We start from the raw sequence: 11,089 nt of genomic DNA on the forward strand, positions 1-11,089 counted from the left end.
TGTGAATTTGCCCGGGCACGTTAAGTGAGTAGGGGAGGGAACTTGAAATCAGAAGTTACAATGGAGAAAAAATAAGTTATCTATTCAATTTCTTTGAGTAATTGCAACTTGAATTTTGTTTTGGACACATTAATATTGGGATTTAATTTCATATTACATACAAAATTAATTTGATGTAATTACCAAAATTATTAATTCATCACAACCCCAAAAATAAAGTTTGCAACTTAGAAGATCTATCTTAATCAGTAAATTTGAATTTTTATCTTGCAACCATGGATTTAATCAAGTGGTGGTAAAAGGCCTGATGAATTACTTTTTAGAGTGTACTTTAAAATATTTGCTGTGTGTGTTATGTGTATATGTGATATATTTGCAAATAGCCTCACTCTAATGTCTCTACATAAGAAGACAAGTTTACCTGGAGGTTAATATGAGACAATGGTGACAATGTAAGAGAGAAAGCTGCACTGCTAAGGAAAAAAATTAAATAACAGCGTCCGAGCTTTCTAAAGAAGGACCAGTTAAAAAGAACAACAACAAGATGCTGAGGCTGAAATTTTGCTCTATGTTGAGATTTGACCTTCAAAGAGACCTTTTATTTAACTCTAACTAAGACACACACATAGAACATCTAAAAGGTACAGAGCTACGGCAGTGATCTTGTCAGTTTGTACTGATAAATGCTGGGGCAGAAGCGGAGAAATGGGGCAGCTATCTAGTCTAACTGTAGGCACCTGGGGACGAGGCGAGTGGCACAGACTGCTTCCAACATGCCAGTCCTCGTTACTATTCACATTCAAGCAGAGCTCAGCAAACCATGGCATTAAATATACATGGAAACCCACTTTCATCAAAAGGACTTCCCCACTAACACGTCCTAATATATGCAATAAGAGAGCCTCGGCACGCTTGAATTTTTGAATGAAAGAACTCTAAAACAGTGTTCCCATGCACATTGCTTTTATCTTCTTTTAGCAGAGCTCTTGTCTTGATTGCCCGCTGATGCACTCTGTAAACCTTCCTTTCACCTTTAAGCTGGGCATGTCTGTTAATAGGGGTTCTTTGTTTGGATATTTGCTAAAATTCATTGTATTTAATGCATATTTCACCCTTGTTGATTTAGCACATAATCGTGTGCCTCAAAATAACTCAATAAAGGGTTTACAAAGTACACAGCAGAGAATTAAATTCCTGTAAATGTGGAGATGTAGCTACATCTAAATGTATCCCACAGAGATGGAGCTGTGGAGCTGCTCTTGTCTGAGAATCAATGAGTCACATTCAGTTTCTCAGAAAAGCGCTGGCCTGGTTTTGATGAAGCCACAGTGATAATATGCCTGTCTTCCCTTTGAGATATAGCATTTGCAAAATTACACTTCTCGTGCTATGGGAATTAAAAACTGACTTTTAACACGAGCAAAAATTGACTTTTAACTTTTTTTTTCTGGCGTTCCGCATAGTGAGAAAAGTTTTCTTCAATTTAAACTTAGCAGCTCTGATTTTATCTTGTACAAGTATATATCAGATATTTTTAATAACTAACATGAACCACAGGGCACTGAAGGAAATGTGTTTACAGTTGAGTAAATGAAGTGGCTCTCTAGGTGAAAATGTGTCCAGCAAAAACATTTGAGTTCCTGACTCCCCACCGTTTTTCTCCCTGCTTTACTGATTAAATTGATTTTTCTTTCTTTTTTCCCCACACAGTTCAAACTTAAAGTCCGACATAATGCTGCTGAAACCTTTGTTTATGTTGTGGGACATTTCTTGTAGAGATTAATGAATAATGATTTCACTCTTTGTTTAAGAAGAAAATAACAATTTTGTGTATTTTTAAGTAATTTTCTATGTGTTATAAAAGGGAGGACAGAAAAAATAACTGCAAATATGAAGCTGAGCATCATTAACAAAAATTACTAAATTCAACAAATGTTATAATAAAGTCTAGAAAAAAAACACTAGCATAAAATAGCATGAGGGACAAAGGCAAGAAGCACAGACGTGGAACACAGGTAATGGTTACAGATGAGCTGACAAAGACCTAAGAAAGCACATGAGCTAATTAAGGCAGGAGGGCAAGGTAACAAGGAACAGGTGAAACTAATCGGGACCGATCAGGCAATCACAAAGGCAGCTCAGGGAAGGAAACCAATTTAAAAACAAACAAAAATGTAAAAAGCCATAGAGAAAGGGAAAGAAATGTTTCCACATTAGCAGAAAAAAGCGCTGTAACTATAACCCTGTAAACCTTACCCAATCTCAGCATGGTGACAGCTGCTAATGGTTAACCACAAAACCCTAGTAAAACCCTATGTTATAACTTAACGCTGTAACCTGACATTTACCTCACTGGAAATGACCTGCACGTCACATAAACGCAGTTCACAGTAACTGTTCCGGCAGTTCCTTACACTCTCAGAAATAGGGGTACCAAAGTGTACCAAAAAGGGTACAAATGCTTGTCGCTGGGGGTGTTCCTTTTTGAAGGACATTTCTGTACCCTTTAGGCTTGGTACATTTTTGTACCTTATAAAGTTGTACCATCTGAAGTACAATCATGTACTTTCCTAAGACATAAATGTACCTTCAAACTATAGTACAGAAATGTTCCCTTGAAAAGGGTACAATAGGGTACCTATGAGGGTACCCCCCCAGCGACAACCTATTTCGTACCTAAAGAGACAAAAATGTACCCCCAATAGTCCAAAATATTTGGTTATTTAACTATTTATTTTCGATAATAGAATCACATCAAAGCATTTAAACAACCACAGGAATACATCCTTGATTACATTCATACATTGCCATAGGACATGTTAAGAAAAATACATTCATTTAAAAAAAAGTAAACAATCACATAAAGACATTAAACACCTGAACACAATGTTTTGACGGATCACAGAGATGTCATGTATTTAAAAAACTGTCCACACAAATGTTTTGCTCTACTTCATCAAGCCAGAATATATATATGTCATATATATAGACAAAGTGGAAAATGTTCTTGCAATCACGTCACACAGAATACCTCAAGGACACAAACAGTCTATCATCAACTAAATAGGTGTCTAGAGCTTGAAAATCTAATTCATTTCCTGGATTGAACAGGATCCAGTCATTGTCAACTGCCACTTGGTAAGCATGGAAATGACATTCATAAGTGCGAGGAAGTAACAGTTTCCCACACAATACCCAACAAGTATCAACATTCAAAATATACTTGATTTTAAAGAATATAGGTATGGCTTCAGTGTGTACATGGCCAACTACAAAAACATCCTCAAGTTCATATTTGACACTGCTGACAGATATAGCAGACACACGCTGAAGCACTTTATCCTGAAAATGCACATCTGTAAAACTTTTGTTCATTTCCAGAGCATTCTGTAAGTCACCTGGCAGAGATGAAAATGGCACACTGACACTTGTGCTGAGTGAATGTTCAAAGTCAACAAGCAACCTACCTGAAGAAAACTCCCAGCACTGTTTCATTTGATGACGATTGCTAAGAGTTGCAGTGATGTTTACAAAGTTTTTGCATTTACTCGCTATATTTTTGAAATATTGATGCTTGCTTTCATATCTCATACACCATAAAGGGCGAAGAGGACCATACATCAAAATCAGCCTTGGGTAGTGAATAAGGTAGTGACACTTGGGTGTTAAAACATTTCCAAAGACTTTTGTAGTCATTTCAAGAAATTCTTGAATAAGCAGGTTTAAATGAGCAAGCTCATCTTTTCTCACATTTGTAGCCATTACACGATCTACGATTTCTGAACATAATAAGAACACATGCCAATATGGAGTGCCAGGTGGAACATGGGGAGCCATTAAAAAAGGCAAGAGCCTGAAAAGGCACCATTTTTGACTGGCTGATCCAACTATGTTAGAATTTCGAAGCATCTTTTCCGTCAGTGGCACTGGGCTGTTCGGCTTGTCATTCCTCCCAAACTTCACATTTTTCAGCTCATCATTGATTTCATATATGGTGATGTGCTTTTCCCTGTGAGCTTTACAAATAACCAAGTTCATTACCAAAGGAATAACCCCCTCCAGCAAGTCGTGCATTACATCTGGGGGAAGAGACTGGGTCACATCAAAATAAGGCAGTGCATCAAATGTACAGTTACCATACACACCGTACAAAGCAGCACTCTCTGGGTTGTTTTCCACACAGTTTATGTGGTACTCATGTACTTTGGTTGTTCTAATAACAAAATGGTCCTCACAAAAGTGCTGTTGTATCTCCGAGTGCGAGGCCATACAAAATCGGCATATTCTGCCTGTATTGAAAGACATTGAGAAACGCCCAATCATATGAGCAGAAAGGTTGTCGCATGAAATGGTAGCAAGAGCAGCATGAACTGTGTGCTCTACTTCATCGACACAGATAGTGAAACCCTCTGTGGACAGCATCTTCAAGTCAGTTATCAAGGGCTGAAGTATAGTTTCAAGCCCACACTCTTTTAAATGTGAATGGCGAACCAGTAAGGCTAAATGAATGTGACTCAACTTTGAGCGATGTTTTCCACTTATGTTTCCTATAGTATAATAAAATGCACAGATTTTGTATTTATTTCGTTTTGCACCAAGTGGGTTCACAATTTCAAATTCATCTTCATAAAAATGAAGTCTTAGAGCTTGAGGATGGTCTTTGAAAAATGAGTGGTCTTTAAAATACATGCCATCTTTGTAATCAGTCAAAACATCATCATCTTGATTTCTGTGGTTATCCAGAACAATTTGTTCCCACACATCCTCCACCTGACAGTATTTGTTTAATACCTGTAGGATTGGAACATACGAATAACTACCAATTTTCACACCAGAATGGTCTCTTACTGTGTAACTGATAGGTTCTGTCATGTTCATTTTTGATTTGCAGTGTTCTTTTATCATAAATGGTGAACGAATTGAATCACATGCTTTCTGGAAAAAATCTGAAGTAGACAAAACCTGCTCAAGTTCTGGACAATCACTGAGGCGGAAACCATGTTTATCCAAATGATAACGAATAAACGAGTCGTAGTTTTCTTTAAAAAAACACAAAAGAAAACTAAGATCATCAACGATGTCTTGCTGAACAGAGTGTGGAAGGTTATTTTTTTCAGTACATTTGAGAATAAAGCTAAATAAATGATCTCCTAAATTATCAAGCAAACTGTCCATACTAGGTGGTGTGGGCTGCTGAACTGTGTGCGTCTCGTCTGAACTGTGTGTGTGTGGGTCTTCAACCTCTTTGTGTGCATGGTTTTCAAATCCATCTTCAACTACCTCAAGGCTATTCAAAACAGAGGGTTTGTGTTTGCGATACACATGGCGTCGAAAAGAGTGATACTTGGAAAAAGCTGCCTGGCAGTCATTTATTCCACAAGTGTTGCTGAAATGAGGCTCATGTGCGTGTACTAACCCAACATGTATAATCAACTTCCTCAGAGTAAATGCCCTTTTTGAACATTTTGAACATTTGTGGAGTGGGGGCATATTTAATAGAGTTGGTTAAGTACCCTGGCGACACTTACTGGCAGGGGTTTGTCTCCCTGGTCTCCTATGTTGACAATGCAGTTCTGAAGAAAGACAAGTGTTTTCTTGAAGTATGCAGGGTAGGTCACGTTGAACATGAAGAAGGTGAAGAATGCTGAGATGTAGGCCTCATCCAGCGAGACCTTCTTCAGTGGCAAATCCTTGGTCATTTGAAGAACATTTTGAAGAACAGCAGTGAAGTTTTCGCTAAAGCGGCGACAGATGTTGTCTTGGCAGGGATGCATTAAATCAACCTCATAACACAACTGGAAATGAAAAGAGCAGAATAGACAAAAGAATGACATTTTACATTGAGGATTTAAATTTTTGACATGTTTAAAGACACAGACTGGAGATAAATGTAAAGTGCTTTAACCCGTGAACAAAAATTCTAAAGATAATGAACAGATCGATTAATCAGTTAGTACAGAAAATAATAATCAGATTTAGAGACAAAAAATCATTAGCTGTTTCCCCAATCATCTTAAAAATTCTTACCCCTGCAGATGTCCCCAGGAATGGATATCTCTTTAATAGGTCCACAGTACACATTCCTTCAGCTACCTCTCGACGTCTCCATGCAAAGGTTTTTGTCATGCGGTCTTTCACAAGTGCTGTGTCAGGATGTAGCTTCTTGTGCTGATCATTTAGCACCTTGATATGAGCATCAACGGAGGCTGCATCTTCCCCCACAAAGCACGAATCCTTTGTCAAAACAGATATCAGTATTATCATAAGTAAAATCTGATAAGTTAATGTTACTCGAAATGCGGTAATTTGTACACCAAATGCTTTGAAAAAAATGCAAAAATGTTGAATAGGAATTGCAAGTTGAGCTGACTTTTGTTAAATCAACTGTGAAGTTCCTTTTTCTATGTTAATGTTATCTGTTAACATGTTTCTTTCAATTAATGTTTACTTTTAGCTTTACAGTGAACATAATAAGACTACATATGTTACCTTAGCTCTTAAAGGCTGAGGGTGTGAGGACTTACGAGAGAGGGCTTCAGTCTCTTCAGACAGGAGCTGCTGGATTCCTCTGTGGTCCGATGTTTCTGCGTGCGTCCAAACTTTTCTTTAACCCGGTTCACTTCTTCGTTGCTGATTAGGGGAGCCCGTTCTGCTTTGAACTTTCTCTTGAGTTGGCTGTGCCAGGTGTCCTAGTTGTTTCAAATGTATATAAGTAGTTAATTATGCTTACTTTATATTAATATAATCTATAAAAGAAACAAAAAAGGAGAGGTACTCACATAACCATTTCCGTGTACATCTCTTAAAGGATACTTCACAATCAGGGCTTTGATTACCTGGATGTAGTCTGAGTGGGTTGGGTACCTGTTTCAAACATAAGAAAGACAACCCACAGTGCACTGATTACTCTTATCCTTTCCTGGGGGCTTTTCTGTTCTTCAATTCTTCTAATCATATTGTTATTACCGTAAATAGTATGTTGTAGACCAATGTCAAATCAATGTAGCTAAAGTTGATTTTAATTTTTTAAAAATGGGCGTGGACAAACAGCCACATCTCTCCCAAACTTAATAACATAATAATAACAATAAGCTATCATTGTGAATCTGTCTATATTCCCCAAAAGGAAGTTACAATTAATTCTCTTGATTAATTGTTAATATAAATTAACTGGTAATATAAAAATGTAAGTAAGTGTACTCCCTGCACAGAGCTTACAGCTCTCATATTCGAAAATCCCACTAAGTAGGTGGAATGGTACAAATGTGTACCTTCCATTGTTTAAAATCCCTTTGAGCGGGAAACAAGTTAGATGGGATAAATTTTGCTTAGAAAACGATTTTGTTAATAGCTATATTTACATACTAGCATGTTTTGAGAAATTATTGATTTTTTTACATTTTTGTACACGGTTCGACACTATTTATTGATAAAACACTCGAATACGGCGGGCAGACAGACGTTGAACATTCCACCAACAGTCTAAATAGTCCACATTTGTACCTTTCTTTGTTTAAAACTTAGCTAACTGCTAGCTTTCGCCCATGTTAAATCTAGCTCTTCGGACTTTTGCTAACTCTACTGTAAAATTACACGTTGTAATTTTTATAAAAACACAAAATCACACCCGACTTACCTCTAAATCTTTGCGCCTCGTCGTCTGACACATCAATGCCTTCTTCCATCAACCCTTTAAGGAGCTCCTCCGTGGATAACCCCCTGAGAGTCATTTTCTGTGTCAACGCTAGTCAGCGCGGAGGCGGAGCACTCATCACTGCTGCCTTTTCGGCCTTTGGGATTAATGCGCGTTGCGAACTTGACACATGAAAATACAACATTGTGGTATTAATGCGCAGTTGTTTAGAAACCGTTATGCTGTCTTGGCGAACTATATTTGTAACTTACAAAATGTAGTCACCGTAACATAAAAATCTGCTTGACATTTTAACTTCCAAAGAACCTCGGTTTAACTTGATGTTGCAAATTCCATAAAAACCTCACAATTAATGAACAATTCTAGGATGTAGTTAAAGCAAAAAAGTAAATGGCCAAACATAACAGTAAAATGATTTCACGTTTTTGAAAGATTTAAAACATTAAAAAATTATAACTGGAACTTAATAAAATGGAAATGGACCAGTTTTTTTTAACATCATTTGGTTGTGCCTGCATGTCATTGTGTGTGTGTTTTTTTTAAATATAATTTAACATAACTTACACAAAGGTAGGTTACAGATATTCTTTGCATCATAGGATAATTTACGTACAGAGGAGAGGACCAACAGATTTGATTATAACATGTAGCTTTTATGAGCACACTCACATCTCATATGAATTTTACAATTAACCAGGCCCATCCAGATTTTCCCATGCTGACCCATTACCACATTCTGCCACTGCAGTACAGGTCAAAATGGTACAGATTTGTACTTTATTTCAAATTGAACCTTTAAAGGGGCATTTCTGGACTTTTAAAGACCAGTATTGTACTTTTAAGGGAACATTTTAAAAAAATTTACCTATAGGTACAAAAATGTTCTTCTCTCATACCTCTATTTCTGAGAGTGTATATGCTGCCATTAATCGACTGTAAGTGAATGGACCACCACCAACTAGTGTTTTCACAGCAAAATTGCAGATCAGTGGTCATGCAGAGACTTGTTTGATACTTCATGTTCATTGTTCTTCTGTAAATTATGGACGCTTTTAGTGTTCAGAATGAAGATAAACAAAAGCTTGTTTTGGGATTTGCAAACCTTGTCATTGACAGGTCAATACTATATGAACATGCAATGCACTTTACAAAACAGGACTTTGGATTATGGATTGTGCAACAGTTGCTAGTAATCTTTCACATACAATCTTTCAGTAAAACAGAACAATTATGTGTACTTCAAACAAATTAAGCTCTGATTATATTTTTCATTTTGACATGTAATGAGCAAAAACTGCTGCTGAATATAAGCTGCATCAGATCCTCTGCAAGTATGTGATAAGGTCCTGGTAATTTACACGTATTTGAAGTGTAATTTATTTCTTGAGTCATCTTATTTCTTGCATGTCTTTCCTCAATTTAGTTCAGTCTATGATTTTTTTAACACAACAGTTGATCTTTTGAGGAAAAGAAAAATATCTATTTGCACACTTGTTACTCAGAGTCAGAAGTTGGTTACTGCTTTCATGTCATAGAACTTATTGTAGCATGAAGACTGGACGCAGAGGGGAACGGAAAACTCCAGATCATTTCAAAGGTAACAAAATCCATCCATCCCATTTTACAAGGGTTTGTGGGTCAAATCATTTCTGAGCTTTCTGAGCTGAGAGCTTGAGCCAGAGTGTCACTGGTCAATGACACGAAACACTGAAAATCACAGTGTCAAAATTAATTTGGGTCACTATTGCAGTTAAGTGCTCAGAAAGGTTCAGTGCTTAGAAAACCACACCAGGCACAGGTTTTTTGCCCCAGTGTTAATTTTATTTCATTTTTTGTGTGTTTATTATTGTTATGCTTTTGTTATTACCCATATCTAAAATATTGTAATACGGAAAAATCATTATCTCTTCCATAGCTTCTTTAAAGTAAACTATGACTATGTCTAGTTTTGCTTTTTGTTATTATGTCCTTTACTTATCTGGATTTTAGTCTCTGTAAGGCCTAAAATTCCTCTTTTCCAGAGTGACCTAGTCAATATGACAGCATATTTCCAATAGATAAAAGATAAAACACAAATCACAAACTAAGGTAATATTTACATCTGTGTGTTTAAGGTCAAATCTCAACTTTAACCTCAGTCCCAACCACCATATTTTAAGTGGGGTAAGAAACAGATTTTAAAAAAGTAAAAATGTGTAGAAACAACCAATTCAGTAACAACTGGTACAGTATGAGTGCTGTACTGACTGTGAGTGATTTTAGCCAATGATTTCTAGGATGCACAGCACTAAACTGTAGAGATATGCAGATTGTATGAACTTGTTCTAACTCAACAAAAAAGCAAATAGGCGCATTTCCCAAAATGCCAAACCATTTCTTAAAATAAAATCTGAGCGCGCCTCCTCTTTTCTCTTTTCCCTCGATATCTCAGTCTCTTTCTACGTCTAACATTCATCTTTTTGCTTCTTATGGGAGCACGCTCTGAGAGACAACCTATCACATCTTGTCATTATTTTCTGCCCTCGACACAGAAGCATGAAACATTGAGGAATATATTCCTGGCACAAGTCAAGATGTGATCAGGGGATTCAACTGAGTTTAGAATACCATATGGCAAAAGGAAGCAGCTTGTCAGAAGTGAGACTATCTGAGCACCCCCTAGGATTGAGACAGAAAGTTTTCTCTGTTGTCTCTCCTGTAGGTGAGCCACAGGTAGCTGAGGGGAAGCTGTCAGTACTGCAGGGTGTGTGGGACATCACACACAGAGAGAGAAGCAGAAACAGGGAAAAGCTAAAGCAGGCACTTTTGCGTTAAAAATAAACATAAACCCTGCCAAAGATGAAACGAATCTTCCCCTGCAATGTACAGCAAGCCAGAAATGTAATGGAGAATGTTTAAGCAGAAAAACAGATTCGCCAGAACAATGCACGTGGGCGTGAAATTTGTGTTCACCAAGCAGCCAAAATGTTTCACATGTGGATAAATGTCACTGTTAATTGTTTTCTGTGAGAATGAATCCGTGTTGTAACTGCGTTTCCATGGCTACAACTCCTAAGCTGCATATTCTCAGATATCCCCCAGGAACCAGACCATAGGTGAACGTATTAACTGAAGAGACCTGACAGGATGTAATTGCATTCAGATACATATGCACCTTTAATCTTTGCCCTTTTAATCCTGCACTGGAATGACCTATGCAAATTAACGAATCTGTTTGTTTTTGTGCATATCTTTGTGCGCTGCATGGAAAGTAAAACAGCATAACGGTGGGTGAAAGATTTGCCGCAGCAGACTTGAAGTTCCCCGCTTGGATAAAACCAAGAGGAAGAATCAGCTGATGTTTGACCAGCCAGGAGATTTTTAACTGATGCCAGCAGGGCTTTCACATAACTACACATACAGTAACATCAGCCAAAAGAAGTAATGATATTCTCA

General features: G+C 37.3%; 1 protein-coding gene across 1 annotated transcript; it reads right to left on the reverse strand.

Moving 5' to 3' along the window:
* Positions 1 to 5,492: 5,492 nt before the first annotated feature.
* Positions 5,493 to 7,730, reverse strand: LOC146639734 (sterile alpha motif domain-containing protein 3-like). Its single transcript, XM_085350959.1, has 6 exons — positions 7,637 to 7,730; positions 7,272 to 7,290; positions 6,780 to 6,864; positions 6,525 to 6,689; positions 6,028 to 6,234; positions 5,493 to 5,795 (listed from the first exon to the last, which is right to left on the reverse strand). Exons 1-6 carry the CDS (start codon positions 7,728 to 7,730, stop codon positions 5,493 to 5,495), a joined length of 873 nt encoding a protein of 290 aa, XP_085207085.1.
* Positions 7,731 to 11,089: the final 3,359 nt, after the last annotated feature.

Source organism: Diplotaxodon limnothrissa, linkage group LG1 (assembly GCF_057381915.1).
Source record: "Diplotaxodon limnothrissa isolate DT_005_m linkage group LG1, D_limnothrissa_male_GT1.1, whole genome shotgun sequence".
NCBI lineage: Eukaryota > Metazoa > Chordata > Actinopteri > Cichliformes > Cichlidae > Diplotaxodon > Diplotaxodon limnothrissa.

Bases quoted from the DNA above. Each gene is read 5' to 3' on its own strand.
- LOC146639734 (XM_085350959.1), bottom strand. From the start codon at position 7,730: ATGACTCTCAGGGGGTTATCCACGGAGGAGCTCCTTAAAGGGTTGATG. The intron at 6,690-6,779 runs GTGAGTACCTCT...TGAAACAACTAG, and splicing joins ATGTACACGGAAATGGTTAT to GACACCTGGCACAGCCAACT. The intron at 6,235-6,524 runs GTAAGTCCTCAC...GTTTTGACAAAG, and splicing joins AGAGACTGAAGCCCTCTCTC to GATTCGTGCTTTGTGGGGGA.